The sequence below is a fragment of the Bombina bombina genome, chromosome 4, assembly GCF_027579735.1.
Source record: "Bombina bombina isolate aBomBom1 chromosome 4, aBomBom1.pri, whole genome shotgun sequence".
In the NCBI taxonomy this organism is placed as follows: domain Eukaryota; kingdom Metazoa; phylum Chordata; class Amphibia; order Anura; family Bombinatoridae; genus Bombina; species Bombina bombina.
Window position 1 is genome coordinate 550,874,505 of NC_069502.1, and position 19,435 is coordinate 550,893,939.

General features: G+C 39.2%; 1 protein-coding gene across 1 annotated transcript in view; it reads right to left on the reverse strand.

The window, feature by feature from the left end:
- The window catches only part of CEP162 (centrosomal protein 162), a 450,005-nt gene that overhangs the window by 149,992 nt on the left and 280,578 nt on the right, over positions 1–19,435 (reverse strand). The window contains exons 17-18 of the mRNA XM_053710490.1: positions 5,492–5,604; positions 1,059–1,167 (exon numbers count right to left, since the gene is read on the reverse strand). Coding sequence (XP_053566465.1) covers positions 1,059–1,167; positions 5,492–5,604 — 222 coding nt within the window. The remainder of the gene's footprint in view (positions 1–1,058; positions 1,168–5,491; positions 5,605–19,435) is intronic.

The following is a 19,435-nucleotide window of genomic DNA, read 5'->3' on the forward strand; positions in this document are numbered from 1 at the left end:
CAGTTATGCTGCATCACTTTCAAGTGATTTAGCATATGAGTATTATGTCCTTTTAACCAGAGGACTGAGGTCGCTGGGTTTACTTGTGAGTAAAATGCGATTTCTCTCTTGCGATCGCATTTAATTCCAACTTGTAATATCAAGGTTAACGTGCGCCCGAAAAGGCAAATTTTGCCCCATGCAAGAGCACAGAGATTTGTGCTCCAACAGTAATCTAGCCCATAATGTCTATGGCTCACTTAGGTTTGAATGTATGCATGCAGGCAACCCTACATGCTGGTAAGACTACTACCAGGATCATTCAAACTGAAGAACATAGTATTTCTTAAAGGGACATTCCAGTCAAAATGTAAATGCACATAGATAAATTACATCTTTAAATAGAAACATATTTGTAATATACATGTATTAGCAAAAATGTTTCTAGTAAAAGTTATCACTGTTTTGGTGTTAATATTTTTCTCTGCACATGCATGCGAAGCACAGCTAGATATTGTATCTACACCCACATTTTAAATACTGCAGCTGCTCAGATCATAAGTGGGGCTTGTATCATGTCAGCAATTATCAAATTGAGTCATTACCAGATGGTACAAACACCTTAGGCTCTCTTAGCAAGTGGTGTTTAAAATGCTGGTGCACGGTGCATACTTAAATACACTTTTGAAACAGCTATAGCTTTTATTAGAAGCATTTTTGCTAATACATGTATATTACAAAATTGCTTCGGTTAAATACCGAAATGCACCCATGTGGTTTCCAATTTTGGCTGGAATATCCCTTTAAGCTAGAACAGAGAGGGACTGATCAAATAGTTCCAAGTGCCATTTATATACTAAAAATAAGTGTTTCATAATAAAACAGACTGAAATTTGCAATGTTAAACACAACATTATAAAGATTGGTGACAAAGCAATGAATTCATACATCTGAATAATCCACAGCTACCCACAGGGTTAATTGAAAATATTTAAAAGTAGAATAAAATACAATAGTGTATTTGTAAAATATTTTAACAACTATTGATAGAAATATATTTATTAGAATTAACTATTTACCTGGAGAGCACGGATTTCTGCTGTCATTTCATCATAAGTTTGCTTTTTGGAATCTTCAGCCTCATGGACTGAATGCTGGAGATGCATTATAGGTTTTTGCTGTCGTTCTCTAAATTTAAAAAAAAAACAACAAAAAACATTGAACAATTTTAAAATCATCATTTGACTTATGGAGCAAAAAATTCAGACAACAGTGTTATAAAATGTAAGCATTAGAGAGAATACATTTTCTCTTCATTTTGCATGTTGGTGTTCAGCTCAAGTAAACAGTTTAAAGGGATATTACACCCAACAATTTTTGTTCAGGATTCAGATAGAGTATGCAATTTTAAGCAATCTTCTAGTTTACTCCTATTATCAAATTTTCTTCATTCTCTTGGTATCTTTATTTGAAAAACAAGAATTTAAGTTTAGATGCCGGCCCATTTTTTGGTGAACAACCTGGGTTGTCCTTGCTGATTGGACAGCACCAATAAACAAATGCTGTCCATGGTTCTGAACCACAAATTTGCTGGCTTCTTATCTTAGATGCCTTCTTTTTCAAATAAAGATATCAAGAGAATGAAAAAAAATGATAACAGATGTAAATTAAAAAGTTGCTTAAAATTGCATGCTCTATCCGAATCATGAAAGAAAAAAATTGGGTTCAGTGTCCCTTTAAGTCAGCTCTGAATCAACTACACTGCTAACACTTAGCTTATTGTAGATGCCAGTAACAAGCAGCATATGTGTTTTTCAATTGCTTGCCATCTACAGCTGAAGAGAGAGTGCATTACTACTATTTATATCCTTTGTTAAAGAAACGCCAATGCACTACTGGGAGCTAGCTGATCAAATGAGAGAGTTACAACAGTCCTATATGTGCAGCTATGATTTCATAGGAAATTTCATACATGCCCATTTTAAGAAAAAAAACAACTATGCTGCTTTTTACGGGTGGGGGCCCTTCATGGATTCTTGCACCGGACCCTGAAGTTTTTAGTTACGCCTCTGAGTCCACTTGTAATGAAGGGAGGGACAAAAGAAAAACATTTTGAAGAAAAAGTCCGGACCTTATTTTACAGACATTGCTGCCTGTAGTATTTCCTACCAAAGGCTGCTCCTGAAGAAGCAAAAACTTAAAAATGATAAGATTTAGTAAAGGTATGTAAAGATGACCAAGTTGTTGCTTTGCAAATTTGTTCAACAGAATCCATTTTTGAAAGCCCAAGATGGAAACAGATCTGGGTTGTAATACATTTTTTGGGAGGCTTGCCTGCCTCCAAGTAAGCTTTATGAATCAGGGATCTTTAACCAAGGTGCTACTGTGACAACTGTTACCTTTTGTCCTTTACGACTATTTGAAAAATGAATGGAAAGATTAGATGATTGTCTGAAGTTATTTGTAGCCTGAATATACAAGTTTAAAGCCCTTATTACATACAAATTATGTAGAAGTATTATATTACAATTTTGAAAATTAGAACAAAGTGAAGGGATTACTATCTCCCGATTGATTTCTTACCCAAAGTTGTTTGTTCTGTTTCTATTAAAATGTGCCGTTAAAACAGCCTTATCTTGGTGAAAAATAAGATAAGGAGAGTAATAAGAAAGAGCAGACAACTCAGAAACCTTTCAAGCTGATGAAATGGCTATAGGGGACAAAACTTTCAAAGAAAGAAATTTGATGTCTAAAGCATGCATTGGTATAAAAGGAGAAACTTGTTGATTTCTAATAACCAAATTTAAATTCCCTGGGGGAAGAGAAGGCTTAATAACAGGATGAATCCAAACCCAAGGACTGATCGAAATTCTGAAGGTTCGGAAGTTTTACAATCTTTTTGTGAAATAGGACAGAGCTGAAATTTGACCCTTTAAAAGGACTGGGAGACAAACCTTATCTAAACCTTCCTGTAAAATTTCCAGTATTCTAGGACTTTGCAATGAATGCCAACTAAAGGTATTCTTCTTACACTAAGACAAATAAACCTTCCAAACTTTGTGATAAATTATTATGGAGGCAGGTTTTATGGCTTGAATTAAGGTTTCTACAAACTTAAAGGGACAGTCAACCATAGAATTGTTATTGTTTTAAAAGATAGATTATCCCTTTATTACTCATTCCCCAGTTTTGCATAACCAACACAGTTATATTAATGTACTTTTTACCTTTGTGATTACCTTGTATCTAGGAACCTTCTTCCAGCCCCCTGATCACATGACTGTGACTGTTTATTATCTATTGTCTTAAATTTAGCATTGTATTGTGCTAGATCTTAAATAACTCCCTGTGCCTGAACACAGTGTTATCTATATGGCCCACGTGTACTTTCTGTCTCTTTGTGTTGAAAAGAGATTTTAAAAGCATGTGATAAGAGGCAGCCCTCAAAGGCTTAGAAATTAGCATATGAGCCTACCTATGTTTAGTTTAAACTAAGAATACCAAGAGAAAAAAGCAGATTTGATGATAAAAGTAAATTGGAAAGTCGATTAAAATTAAAAGTCCTATCTGAATAATGAAAGTTTAATTTATACTTGACTGTCCCTTTAACTGAAAAAATCCCTTTAAAATCTGCCGTTCAATCTCGAAGCCTACAAGTGGAGGTACTCGAGGGCCTTGCATTTTTTAAATGTAGAACATAGGCTAAATGGAATACTCGGTTTAGACCACTCATTGGTGATAATTTCAGTGATTGCCTCAGGAACAGGAAATACTTCTGGGGTTTTAACTGCTGGTATGAAAATTAAATCCATTTGCTTAACAGATGTTTTCTTCCACAGGTTTAGGCGCTTGTGCCCCTAAGGACCTCTCTTTATAAAGTTCTCAGATTCAATTTAAAAACATAAAGGGAGAAGAGCCTGATCTGATACAGATTTCTGGTCATCTGAGATCACCTCTCCCTCAGAAGACTAATCTGAGGAGTTAGAATCCAAATTTGTAATTAACTTTTTAGCTGTTCTGATTTTAACAGATTAAGAAGTACTAGGTAAATCTGACAACATAAATAAAATAAACTTTCATGATTCAAATAGGGCATGTAATTTTAAACAACTTTCCAATTTTCTTTTATCACTAATTTTGCTTTGTTATCTTGGTATTCTTACTTGAAAACTAAACCTAGGTAGGCTCATATGATAATTTCTTAGACCTTGAAGGTCGCCTCTAATCTGAATTAATTTTGACAGTTTTTCCACCACTATAGGGCGTTAGTTCATGTGTACCATATAGATAACATTGAGCTCACGCACATGAAGTTACCTAGGAGTCAGAACTGATTGGCTAAAATGCAAGTCTGTCAAAAGAACTGAGATAAGGGGGCAGTTTGCAGAGGCATAGATACAAGGTAATTACAGAGGTAACATACGAAATGACATGTCATAAACTACCATTTCCTGGCTAGAAGGCTCCATAGAAACCCTACAGGTAGATGACATGCAGTAAGTGGGAGAGATGCAACAGAGAGGGGAGACAGTGAAGGGAAAAAATAGTGTTAGAACATAGAATATACCTTTCTCAAATAAATACACAGAACCATACAATTTTTAGTATATTGTAGTATTACATGGAACTTTGCAAAGCTGTCCAAACAACTTTTCATAACAAAAACATAATTTATCAGAAGGGATGAACAGCTTAAAACAATATATCAATGTTCCTTTACCAATGAAATACCCTTCCTTTCTATAATAAAGAAGAATACATTATATGCTAATTTTCAGAGAATTAAACAGATGGTGACTAGCTGTTGTACACTGACAGCTAAATACCAACATGTTATGATGTCTGCACTCCAAAATTCCCATGTTTTAAGGTTTAAACAAAAATGTGTACTGTATATAAAAAAAAACCAACGTAAAATGCATTTCAAGTGCACAACACTAACCCTACTGCATAAATGTTACAAAACTAAGCAGTTAGAGTGGGAAGTTATGGTACTATACACTTTAAAAGAAGCTGTTCTACTGTATGCACAATATAAATGAGATAAATTGTTGGATAAGACTTAGGGCCTAAGTAGTATATTTTAATGCATGTATTTCTATTTCACATCCAGAACCCAGCACAGCAACATAAACAACAAAGATAACATTTGCCTTATCTATTCTTTTTGAGGGACCTCACATTACTGACAAGACGTCTTAAATCTCACCAGAAATAAGAACTTCAGGCCCTGAGTGCTAATAGGTCTATGGTTTCTACTTGGAGAACCCAACGAATGCAAAATAAAACAAAAAACGCTTCAAGCCAAAAAGGAATCATAAGACAACGGAACCAAAAAGAACGTCACAAAAGCTCTAGTCCTTATGGTGAGATAATAAAAACTTAGTTTTATTACAAATTAGCATAATTTCCTGTGTGTAAACACATTTTATTACAGATTTTAAATCATTTAGGTTTAGCATGACAGTAATAATTCTAAACCAAAACCATTACTTTTATCAACCATTCATACCTAAGAGAAGCAATTTCAGCCTTCAATGAAAGATTTTCTTGAAACATTCTGTCTTCATCCTGTTTATTCTTTAATTGGAGTTCTTTGACTTGTTGATAAAGCCTTTCATTTTCCTGAAAAGTATGTCACACAGTTTTATAGAGATGATCTTATTTTAATTTGGTAAAATGTCATTTCCACGTATTTAGATAATTTGTTTTTATAGAAAAATACTATTATATATATAAAAACTACCTGTTTAAAAACAATGTGCTTAAGGATAACATATAATAACATGTATTTCCTTAAGTTATTAAGATCTATAGACTTGTTTGTGATACTGCATTATCATGAATTAAAAACTCAGTGTACAAAATTATTCTAGGGGAACAGATTTAATTTTACAGCAAAATAAAGATTGCCCATCTCTGGCAAGCTCAGACACAAGTTAGCACTCTCTGAATCAAATTAAAAGTGAAATTTAATCCTAGCATTTCACAAACGCTAGGATTGACTATTGAAACAAATAAAGGAGACTTTCATTCATGAAGTATAAAATACTTCATGTAGAAAGCTCATTTATTTGTTTCAACCGATCAGCGATTTTACATTTTTTTCCTAAGAGGTGACGATTTTACCTCTTAGCCAATAGCAGTGCGGTAAATCCGGCTCCCATAGGCGCCAAGCCAAATTTACCGCACTGCTATTGGCTAAGAGGTGAAAACGTCACCTCTTAGCAAAATTTTTTTTTAGCTGTGGGCTTTGTAAGTAGTTAAAATCGCCGATCGGTTGAGACAAATAAAGGAGATTTCTACATGGAGTATCATACTTCATGAATGAAAGTCCCCTTTATTTGTTTCAATAGTCAATCCTAGCGTTTGTGAATATAGTTGTGGGAATTGTTCTAGACAACTTCTACCAGGGACATTCAAGTCAAAATTAAACTTTAATGAGTCAGATAGAACATGCCATTTTTAACAACTTTCCAATGTACTTCCATTAGCAAAATGTGCACAGTCTTTTTATATTTATACATTTTGAGTCACCCGCTCCTACTGAGCATGTGCAAGAATTCACAGAATATACGTACATGCATTTGTGATTGGCTGATGGCTGTCACATGATACAGGGGGAGTGGAAATAGACATAACTTTGAAATGTGCATTTGTTCATTATGCAAAACTACTGTATTTACTGGTCTTTTAAATAAAAAGAGAAAAAATAAGTGTGCACAATTTTCACCAGTATCAGAAATGATAACTAAATAATTCTAATAAATGTGGTATTGACACAGAGGTTAAATCTTGTCGCTTACCCCATATGACATAAATGTTCCCTAAAATAACTCATTGACCTGCAACTTCAATATATCTTTTTAAATATAATAAAAATGGAAAATAAATAATTGGTACCTTCATGGGCATCCTCAGAAATATTTTTAGGGGATGCAAAAAAAACAACAAAACAAACTAATAAATAATATTAGTGGCAACATCTGTAAAAGGAGAGTGCCGCTAATTGTTCATATGAGCATATGAAAGTGGCTCATTGGTATCAAGAGTGATTCAGGTGGGTGCATAGACAAGCATGTGCCATTGGGGTATTGATGCTGCTTCTATAAACTAGTGCTGGCTTTGGCAAGTGCTGTCAGTTATGTGCAATATAAAAAGACTATAGACTAATGTGTGTTGTAATTGAGTCCTGATAGAGGAGTAATATAAAATGGGTAGTGGGGACAGATAAGTAACAGAACTGCATTTTGGGTACTGGTTGGTCACTCCAGCCATACATAGATCTGCATGATGCAGCAGATATACACCAAGCCCAGGTATTTATGAGATTGTAAACATATCATGCGCCACAAAACGTTTAATTATGTGTAGTTAAACAGCACTGCAACGTACCGCCATAATTTATATTTCCTGCTGTTCCTGTTATGTTACACTCAGAGATTATTCTGTGGAAGGCAGAACACAGAGACTCCTACATAATGCCCAGTTATTGATTGATATGTGCAGGGCTTGTTAATATCTGGCCCTATTGGCCACAGCAAAGGGAGTGATATAAACAACATTCAAGAGGTTTTCAGACACTTTAAAAACATTTACTGTACATGCAGATCTTTAGCAGAGCAGTGAATCATTTCTGATTATTAAAAAAAAAAAACCACTTTACTGTTCCTTTTAATTTACAACATACATGACACAAGCTGCCAGCATTAAATATTAGCAAATACTTTAACCCCCATTGTCATGCATAGACACACAGATACTGCTATATACTGATGAAAGTTCATATATCCAGTGCCCAAAGCATGACCTGTGCAGGAGCAAATCTGTTGTACACCAATTTACCCTGTACTGGTTCTGCATGACATGACATTTATTTAAAAGAATGTTAAATCCACATATGGGAGCTAAAGTTTTAACACGTGTACCTTAAACAATATCACCAAATATCTATATATATATATCTGTATATAAATATATATATATAATCCTCTGTGTATGATCGAGAAAAAAGTTTGACCGATACCAAAGGATAGTAAATAGAAATAAATGTCAGTTCAATTCAGTAAATAAAACAAAAAAAAAAAACAAAATCCCAGTCTTCTTTATTTGAAACACTATGTTGCTGCTTTTTGCAAATAAAAGGGTTGGATACTCACGACAAGTTATATCTATAACATAGAAACCAACAGTGCAACCAGAATCAAGTGAAATGTAATAAACAGGTAAAAAAGAGCAAATAAAATAGACTTACAAGAAAGTATTGGGTTTAAAAACCATCAGAAATCTCGAAAGCGCTCTAAAAGAAAAAGGTCCCGTCTGTTAACTTTTAAATTTCCCGGGTTTGTGAAATCACTATGATCCAGACACCCCTCAGATTGTCCGTGAAAGTACTCTGTGTATGGATTCTCTTGTGGGGCAAAAAAAGCGGTTTGTACATCTTTAACATTGCTCATCATAGGGCTATATCAAACATAATTATATGGGTCTATAAAAAACAAAATAGCTTATATAAATCCCTGTATATCAAGGTCAATATTTAACCCCTTTGGTTGAAGGGATTCTAGCTGGTGTATCCAATTTTTCATGTTGGCGAAGTGCCAACAATCTATTTGAGTACCTACCCGCTTGTGTCCAATCAACTATTTTAACTTTCAAATCATTTGGAGATGATCTATCTGCAACTTTAAAGTGTTCTCATAACTATGTGTCTTTATTTCCAATGTTGCAAATGTGTTCACCAAAGTGAATCTGCATGTTTCTTTTATTTTTACCAATAAAGATAGATATTTATATAAGGTATTTTGTTGTATTTTTTATAAACCCATATGCTTATATTTGATATGTCCCTAAGATGAGCAATGTTGAATATGTGCAAACCGCTTTATGTATGGAATATGTAAAAGTGATTTTTTTTTTTTAACTTTTATGCGAATACCCCGTAGTCAGGTATGTAACAATGGAGAAGAGATAACCTTAGGTTGTTTATTTATAGTCATTATAATGACATATCAGCTTAAGTCATAGGAATGGGAGGTTATTCATAAGAGACATGGCTTTTATGACCCTATGATGTACGGATGAGGTTGAGTTATACCCCATATTTGGTGAGGTGGATTGTATGCTGCACATATCAAGAGCAACTTAACTTCAGAAAAGAGTTATACACATTTGCATTGGAACAAATATAGTATTAATACAAATATAATAATTACAATTAATACAAAAATAATTAGGATATCAGTTAGGAGTTTATGTCTGTTATTTTTTTAACACACACGTATATATATAGTGAAGATTGGATTAGTTGTGTTAGTCCAATAGATAAGATGCTCAAAAAACAAAGAATTGCAGTATGCAGTGATACCTTTTTTATTGGACTAACATAATATTTCAAAGACAAGCTTTCGAGAGTTTTCCTCTCTTCCTCAGGTCTGAAGCAATACTGATCAATCTGATATAGATACACATCACATACAACAAATGGAAGGGAGGGAGGGGGTGAGAGGGGTGTCATAAAAAGCAGAGTATGTGTCTGAAGGAGAATATAGCTGAGAATAGCCAGAAAGAGTAAATAAACAGAGGAGACTAAATGGGCAAGATGAGAGGAAAAACAAAAGGAAAAATAAACCAATATAGGACAATAAGATGAGATATTATAGAAAGTTATGGTAGTGTGTGAGAAAGCCAGAGTCTGCATTAAGTCCTTCATTACTGGGGTTGAAATGTGTGATCATTTTCATCTCAAACGTCTTTCGATCATGAGAGTCTTTGAAATTCCCTTTAAGAACTTTAATCCTGAGGTTAAGGATGGAGTGACCAGTCTGGGTGAAGTGATGACCAACAGGGGTACAATAACAGAATTTATGTTTACCTGATAAATTACTTTCTCCAACGGTGTGTCCGGTCCACGGCGTCATCCTTACTTGTGGGATATTCTCTTCCCCAACAGGAAATGGCAAAGAGCCCAGCAAAGCTGGTCACATGATCCCTCCTAGGCTCCGCCTTCCCCAGTCATTCGACCGACGTAAAGGAGGAATATTTGAATAGGAGAAATCATATGATACCGTGGTGACTGTAGTTAGAGAAAATAAATCATCAGACCTGATTAAAAAACCAGGGCGGGCCGTGGACCGGACACACCGTTGGAGAAAGTAATTTATCAGGTAAACATAAATTCTGTTTTCTCCAACATAGGTGTGTCCGGTCCACGGCGTCATCCTTACTTGTGGGAACCAATACCAAAGCTTTAGGACACGGATGATGGGAGGGAGCAAATCAGGTCACCTAGATTGAAAGCACCACGGCTTGCAAAACCTTTCTCCCAAAAATAGCCTCAGAAGAAGCAAAAGTATCAAATTTGTAAAATTTGGTAAAAGTGTGCAGTGAAGACCAAGTCGCTGCCTTACATATCTGATCAACAGAAGCCTCGTTCTTGAAGGCCCATGTGGAAGCCACGGCCCTAGTGGAATGAGCTGTGATTCTTTCAGGAGGCTGCCGTCCGGCAGTCTCATAAGCCAATCTGATGATGCTTTTAAGCCAAAAAGAGAGAGAGGTAGAAGTTGCTTTTTGACCTCTCCTTTTACCAGAATAAACAACAAACAAGGAAGATGTTTGTCTGAAATCCTTTGTAGCCTCTAAATAGAATTTTAGAGCACGAACTACATCCAAATTGTGCAACAAACGTTCCTTCTTTGAAACTGGGTTCGGACACAAAGAAGGCACGACTATCTCCTGGTTAATATTTTTGTTAGAAACAACTTTCGGAAGAAAACCAGGTTTAGTACGCAAAACCACCTTATCTGCATGGAACACCAGATAAGGAGGAGAACACTGCAGAGCAGATAACTCTGAAACTCTTCTAGCAGAAGAAATTGCAACCAAAAACAAAACTTTCCAAGATAATAACTTGATATCAACGGAATGTAGGGGTTCAAACGGAACCCCCTGAAGAACTGGAAGAACTAAATTGAGACTCCAAGGAGGAGTCAAAGGTTTGTAAACAGGCTTGATTCTAACCAGAGCCTGAACAAAAGCTTGAACATCTGGCACAGCCGCCAGCTTTTTGTGAAGTAAAACAGATAAAGCAGAAATCTGTCCCTTCAAAGAACTTGCAGATAATCCTTTCTCCAAACCTTCTTGAAGAAAGGATAGAATCTTAGGAATTTTTATCTTGTTCCATGGGAATCCTTTCGATTCACACCAACAGATATATTTTTTCCATATTTTATGGTAGATTTTTCTAGTTACAGGCTTTCTGGCCTGAACAAGAGTATCAATGACAGAATCTGAGAACCCTCGCTTTGATAAAATCAAGCGTTCAATCTCCAAGCAGTCAGTTGGAGTGAGGCCAGATTCGGATGTTCGAACGGACCTTGAACAAGAAGGTCCTGTCTCAAAGGTAGCTTCCATGGTGGAGCCGATGACATATTCACCAGATCTGCATACCAAGTCCTGCGTGGCCACGCAGGAGCTATCAAGATCACCGATACCCTCTCCTGTTTGATCCTGGCTACCAGCCTGGGAATGAGAGGAAACGGTGGGAACACATAAGCTAGTTTGAAGCTCCAAGGTGCTACTAGTGCATCCACTAGAGTCGCCTTGGGATCCCTGGATCTGGACCCGTAGCAAGGAACCTTGAAGTTCTGACGAGACGCCATCAGATCCATGTCTGGAATGCCCCACAATTGAATTATTTGGGCAAAGATTTCCGGATGGAGTTCCCACTCCCCCGGATGAAATGTCTGACGACTCAGAAAATCCGCTTCCCAATTTTCCACTCCTGGGATGTGGATTGCAGACAAGTGGCAGGAGTGAGTCTCCGCCCATTTAATTATTTTGGTCACTTCTTCCATCGCCAGGGAACTCCTTGTTCCCCCCTGATGGTTGATATACGCAACAGTCGTCATGTTGTCTGATTGAAACCGTATGAATTTGGCCTTTGCTAGCTGAGGCCAAGCCTTGAGAGCATTGAATATCGCTCTCAGTTCCAGAATATTTATCGGGAGAAGAGATTCTTCCCGAGACCAAAGACCCTGAGCTTTCAGGGGTTCCCAGACCGCGCCCCAGCCCACCAGACTGGCGTCGGTCGTGACAATGACCCACTCTGGTCTGCGGAAGCTCATCCCTTGTGACAGGTTGTCCAGGGTCAGCCACCAACGGAGTGAATCTCTGGTCCTCTGATCTACTTGTATCGTCGGAGACAAGTCTGTATAATCCCCATTCCACTGACTGAGCATGCACAGTTGTAATGGTCTTAGATGAATTCGCGCAAAAGGAACTATGTCCATTTCCGCGACCATCAAACCTATTACTTCCATGCACTGCGCTATGGAAGGAAGAAGAACAGAATGAAGTACTTGACAAGAGCTTAGAAGTTTTGATTTTCTGGCCTCTGTCAGAAAAATCCTCATTTCTAAGGAGTCTATTATTGTTCCCAAGAAGGGAACTCTAGTTGACGGAGATAGAGAACTTTTTTCTACGTTCACTTTCCACCCGTGAGATCTGAGAAAGGCCAGGACAATGTCCGTATGAGCCTTTGCTTGTGGTAGAGACGACGCTTGAATCAGTATGTCGTCCAAGTAAGGTACTACTGCAATGCCCCTTGGTCTTAGCACCGCTAGAAGGGACCCTAGTACCTTTGTGAAAATTCTTGGAGCAGTGGCTAATCCGAATGGAAGTGCCACAAACTGGTAATGCTTGTCCAGAAAGGCGAACCTTAGGAACCGATGATGTTCCTTGTGGATAGGAATATGTAGATACGCATCCTTTAAATCCACCGTGGTCATGAATTGACCTTCCTGGATGGTAGGAAGAATTGTCCGAATGGTTTCCATTTTGAACGATGGAACCTTGAGAAATTTGTTTAGGATCTTGAGATCTAAGATTGGTCTGAATGTTCCCTCTTTTTTGGGAACTATGAACAGATTGGAGTAGAATCCCATCCCTTGTTCTCCTAATGGAACCGGATGAATCACTCCCATTTTTAACAGGTCTTCTACACAATGTAAGAATGCCTGTCTTTTTATGTGGTCTGAAGACAATTGAGACCTGTGGAACCTCCCCCTTGGGGGAAGCTCCTTGAATTCCAGAAGATAACCTTGGGAGACTATTTCTAGCGCCCAAGGATCCAGAACATCTCTTGCCCAAGCCTGAGCGAAGAGAGAAAGTCTGCCCCCCACCAGATCCGGTCCCGGATCGGGGGCCAACATCTCATGCTGTCTTGGTAGCAGTGGCAGGTTTCTTAGCCTGCTTACCTTTGTTCCAGCCTTGCATTGGCCTCCAGGCTGGCTTGGTTTGAGAAGTATTACCGCTCTGGCTTAGAGGATGTAGAACTTGAGGCTGGTCCGTTTCTGCGAAAGGGACGAAAATTTGGTTTATTTTTAGCCTTAAAAGACCTATCCTGAATAAGGGCGTGGCCCTTACCCCCAGTGATATCTGAAATAATCTCTTTCAAGTCAGGGCCAAACAGCGTTTTCCCCTTGAAAGGTATGTTAAGCAATTTGTTCTTGGAAGACGCATCCGCTGACCAAGATTTTAGCCAAAGCGCTCTGCGCGCCACAATAGCAAACCCTGAATTTTTCGCCGCTAATCTAGCTAATTGCAAAGTGGCGTCTAAAGTAAAAGAGTTAGCCAATTTAAGAGCGTGAACTCTGTCCATAATCTCCTCATAAGAAGAATCTTTATTGAGCGACTTCTCTAGTTCATCGAACCAGAAACACGCTGCTGTAGTGACAGGAACAATGCATGAAATTGGTTGTAGAAGGTAACCTTGCTGAACAAACATCTTTTTAAGCAAACCCTCTAATTTTTTATCCATAGGATCTTTGAAAGCACAACTATCTTCTATAGGGATAGTAGTGCGTTTGTTTAGAGTAGAAACCGCCCCCTCGACCTTGGGGACTGTCTGCCATAAGTCCTTTCTGGGGTCGACCATAGGAAACAATTTCTTAAATATAGGGGGAGGGACAAAAGGAATGCCGGGCCTTTCCCATTCTTTGTTTACAATGTCCGCCACCCGCTTGGGTATAGGAAAAGCTTCGGGGGGCCCCGGGACCTCTAGGAACTTGTCCATCTTACATAATTTCTCTGGAATGACCAAATTGTCACAATCATCCAGAGTAGACAACACCTCCTTAAGCAGAGCGCGGAGATGTTCCAATTTAAATTTGAATGTAATCACATCAGGTTCAGCTTGTTGAGAAATTTTCCCTGAATCTGAAATTTCTCCCTCAGACAAAACCTCCCTGGCCCCCTCAGACTGGTGTAGGGGCATGTCAGAACCATTATCATCAGCGTCCTCATGCTCTTCAGTATTTTCTAAAACAGAGCAGTCGCGCTTTCGCTGATAAGTGGGCATTTTAGCTAAAATGTTTTTGATAGAATTATCCATTACAGCCGTTAATTGTTGCATAGTAAGGAGTATTGGCGCACTAGATGTACTAGGGGCCTCCTGTGTGGGCAAGACTGGCGTAGACGAAGGAGGGGATGATGCAGTACCATGCTTACTCCCCTCACTTGAGGAATCATCTTGGGCATCATTTTCTCTAAATTGTTTGTCACATACATCACATCTATTTAAATGAGAAGGAACCTTGGCTTCCTCACATACAGAACATAGTCTATCTGATAGTTCAGACATGTTAAACAGGCATAAACTTGATAACAAAGTACAAAAAACATTTTAAAATAAAACCGTTTCTGTCACTTTAAATTTTAAACTGAACACACTATATTACTGAATATGTGAAAAAGTATGAAGGAATTGTTCAAAATTCACCAAAATTTCACCACAGTGTCTTAAAGCCTTAAAAGTATTGCACACCAAATTTGAAAGCTTTAACTCTTAAAATAACGGAACCGGAGCCGTTTTTATATTTAACCCCTATACAGTCCCTGGTATCTGCTTTGCTGAGACCCAACCAAGCCCAGAGGGGAATACGATACCAAATGACGCCTTCAGAAAGCTTTTTCTATGTATCTGAGCTCCTCACACATGCATCTGCATGCCTTGCTTCCCAAAAACAACTGCGCATTAGTGGCGCGAAAATGAGGCTCTGCCTATGATTAGAGAAGGCCCCCAGTGAAAAAGGTGTCCAATACAGTGCCTGCCGTTTCTTTAACATAATTCCCAAGAATAAAATAACTCCTCAAAGCTATAAACTATTAAAAATGCTTATAAATCAATCGTTTTAGCCCAGAAAAATGTCTACCAGTCTTTAAAGCCCTTGTGAAGCCCTTTATTCTTATTTAATAAAAATGGCTTACCGGATCCCATAGGGAAAATGACAGCTTCCAGCATTACCAAGTCTTGTTAGAAATGTGTCATACCTCAAGCAGCAAAAGTCTGCTCACTGTTTCCCCCAACTGAAGTTAATTCCTCTCAACAGTCCTGTGTGGAAACAGCCATCGATTTTAGTAACGGTTGCTAAAATCATTTTCCTCTTACAAACAGAAATCTTCATCTCTTTTCTGTTTCAGAGTAAATAGTACATACCAGCACTATTTTAAAATAACAAACTCTTGATTGAAGAATAAAAACTACATTTAAACACCAAAAAAACTCTAAGCCATCTCCGTGGAGATGTTGCCTGTGCAACGGCAAAGAGAATGACTGGGGAAGGCGGAGCCTAGGAGGGATCATGTGACCAGCTTTGCTGGGCTCTTTGCCATTTCCTGTTGGGGAAGAGAATATCCCACAAGTAAGGATGACGCCGTGGACCGGACACACCTATGTTGGAGAAATTCATTTTCCTTGTGGTTTTTGATCGAGTGTCTGTGTAGATTCATTCTGAGATGCAGTTTTAGGCCAGTTTCTCCAATATAGCAACCTGTGTCACACGCTGTACACTGTATCATGTACACCACATTAGCAGATGAGCACAAATAGGATCATTTAATATTATATGATGTGTTGTTGTGTCTGGCTGTGTTGTTGTCACATATATGTTGACACAGTTTGCAGAGTGATTTGTTGCATCGTGCAGTGCCATTCTGTGTAAGCTTCTGTTCTGTGGTTAATTTGCTGCGGACCAATCTCTGTCTCAGGTTAGGCGGTTGTTTGAATGCTAGTATGGGGGGTTCAGGAAATATTTTTTGAGTGTGGGGTCCTCTGAAATTAGTGGTTGTAGCTCTTTAATAATTTTGTGTACTCCTTCCAGAGTAGGGTTGTAAGTGACTACTAGAGGGGTTCTTGTTTTGTTTTCCTTTTCTTTGTATTGTAGGAGCCTTTCTCGTGGTGTTTTTAGGGCAGATTTGATTTTTTTAGATATTGTCCTTTCCCTGTAGCCCTTTTGCCTAAATGACTGACAGTGTTCTCAGGTGCTGATCTCTGTCTTTTGTGTCAGAGCAAATGCGGTGATATCCGATAGCTTGGCTGTAGATGATACCTTGTTTGGTGTAATTGGGATGGAAGCTGGAATTGTGGAGGTAGCTGTACCTGCCTGTGGGTTTTCTGTATATAGATGAATGAAGGATGCCATTGGTGACAGTTATTGTGCAGTCCAAGAAAACAGAATTTATGTTTACCTGATAAATTACTTTCTCCAACGGTGTGTCCGGTCCACGGCGTCATCCTTACTTGTGGGATATTCTCTTCCCCAACAGGAAATGGCAAAGAGCCCAGCAAAGCTGGTCACATGATCCCTCCTAGGCTCCGCCTACCCCAGTCATTCGACCGACGTTAAGGAGGAATATTTGCATAGGAGAAACCATATGGTACCGTGGTGACTGTAGTTAAAGAAAATAAATTATCAGACCTGATTAAAAAAAAAAACCAGGGCGGGCCGTGGACCGGACACACCGTTGGAGAAAGTAATTTATCAGGTAAACATAAATTCTGTTTTCTCCAACATAGGTGTGTCCGGTCCACGGCGTCATCCTTACTTGTGGGAACCAATACCAAAGCTTTAGGACACGGATGAAGGGAGGGAGCAAATCAGGTCACCTAAATGGAAGGCACCACGGCTTGCAAAACCTTTCTCTCAAAAATAGCCTCAGAAGAAGCAAAAGTATCAAACTTGTAAAATTTGGTAAAAGTGTGCAGTGAAGACCAAGTCGCTGCCCTACATATCTGATCAACAGAAGCCTCGTTCTTGAAGGCCCATGTGGAAGCCACAGCCCTAGTGGAATGAGCCGTGATTCTTTCGGGAGGCTGCCGTCCGGCAGTCTCGTAAGCCAATCTGATGATGCTTTTAATCCAAAAAGAGAGAGAGGTAGAAGTTGCTTTTTGACCTCTCCTTTTACCGGAATAAACAACAAACAAGGAAGATGTTTGTCTAAAATCCTTTGTAGCATCTAAATAGAATTTTAGAGCGCGAACAACATCCAAATTGTGCAACAAACGTTCCTTCTTTGAAACTGGTTTCGGACACAGAGAAGGTACGATAATCTCCTGGTTAATGTTTTTGTTAGAAACAACTTTTGGAAGAAAACCAGGTTTAGTACGTAAAACCACCTTATCTGCATGGAACACCAGATAAGGAGGAGAACACTGCAGAGCAGATAATTCTGAAACTCTTCTAGCAGAAGAAATTGCAACTAAAAACAAAACTTTCCAAGATAATAACTTAATATCAACGGAATGTAAGGGTTCAAACGGAACCCCCTGAAGAACTGAAAGAACTAAGTTGAGACTCCAAGGAGGAGTCAAAGGTTTGTAAACAGGCTTAATTCTAACCAGAGCCTGAACAAAGGCTTGAACATCTGGCACAGCTGCCAGCTTTTTGTGAAGTAACACAGACAAGGCAGAAATCTGTCCCTTCAGGGAACTAGCAGATAATCCTTTTTCCAATCCTTCTTGAAGGAAGGATAGAATCTTAGGAATCTTAACCTTGTCCCAAGGGAATCCTTTAGATTCACACCAACAGATATATTTTTTCCAAATTTTGTGGTAAATCTTTCTAGTTACAGGCTTTCTGGCCTGAACAAGAGTATCGATAACAGAATCTGAGAACCCTCGCTTCGATAAGATCAAGCGTTCAATCTCCAAGCAGTCAGCTGGAGTGAAACCAGATTCGGATGTTCGAACGGACCCTGAACAAGAAGGTCTCGTCTCAAAGGTAGCTTCCAAGGTGGAGCCGATGACAAATTCACCAGATCTGCATACTAAGTCCTGCGTGGCCACGCAGGAGCTATCAAGATCACCGACGCCCTCTCCTGATTGATCCTGGCTACCAGCCTGGGGATGAGAGGAAACGGCGGGAACACATAAGCTAGTTTGAAGGTCCAAGGTGCTACTAGTGCATCCACTAGAGCCGCCTTGGGATCCCTGGATCTGGACCCGTAGCAAGGAACTTTGAAGTTCTGACGAGAGGCCATCAGATCCATGTCTGGAATGCCCCACAGCTGAGTGACTTGGGCAAAGATTTCCGGATGGAGTTCCCACTCCCCCGGATGCAATGTCTGACGACTCAGAAAATCCGCTTCCCAATTTTCCACTCCTGGGATGTGGATAGCAGACAGGTGGCAGGAGTGAGACTCCGCCCATAGAATGATTTTGGTCACTTCTTCCATCGCTAGGGAACTCCTTGTTCCCCCCTGATGGTTGATGTACGCAACAGTTGTCATGTTGTCTGATTGAAACCGTATGAACTTGGCCCTCGCTAGCTGAGGCCAAGCCTTGAGAGCATTGAATATCGCTCTCAGTTCCAGAATATTTATCGGTAGAAGAGATTCTTCCCGAGACCAAAGACCCTGAGCTTTCAGGGATCCCCAGACCGCGCCCCAGCCCATCAGACTGGCGTCGGTCGTGACGATGACCCACTCCGGTCTGCGGAATGTCATCCCTTGTGACAGGTTGTCCAGGGACAGCCACCAACGGAGTGAGTCTCTGGTCCTCTGATTTACTTGTATCTTCGGAGACAAGTCTGTATAGTCCCCATTCCACTGACTGAGCATGCACAGTTGTAATGGTCTTAGATGAATGCGCGCAAAAGGAACTATGTCCATTGCCGCTACCATCAAACCGATCACTTCCATGCACTGCGCTATGGAAGGAAGAGGAACGGAATGAAGTATCCGACAAGAGTCTAGAAGTTTTGTTTTTCTGGCCTCTGTCAGAAAAATCCTCATTTCTAAGGAGTCTATTATTGTTCCCAAGAAGGGAACCCTTGTTGACGGAGATAGAGAACTCTTTTCCACGTTCACTTTCCATCCGTGAGATCTGAGAAAGGCCAGGACAATGTCCGTGTGAGCCTTTGCTTGAGGAAGGGACGACGCTTGAATCAGAATGTCGTCCAAGTAAGGTACTACAGCAATGCCCCTTGGTCTTAGCACAGCTAGAAGGGACCCTAGTACCTTTGTGAAAATCCTTGGAGCAGTGGCTAATCCGAAAGGAAGCGCCACGAACTGGTAATGCTTGTCCAGGAATGCGAACCTTAGGAACCGATGATGTTCCTTGTGGATAGGAATATGTAGATACGCATCCTTTAAATCCACTGTGGTCATGAATTGACCT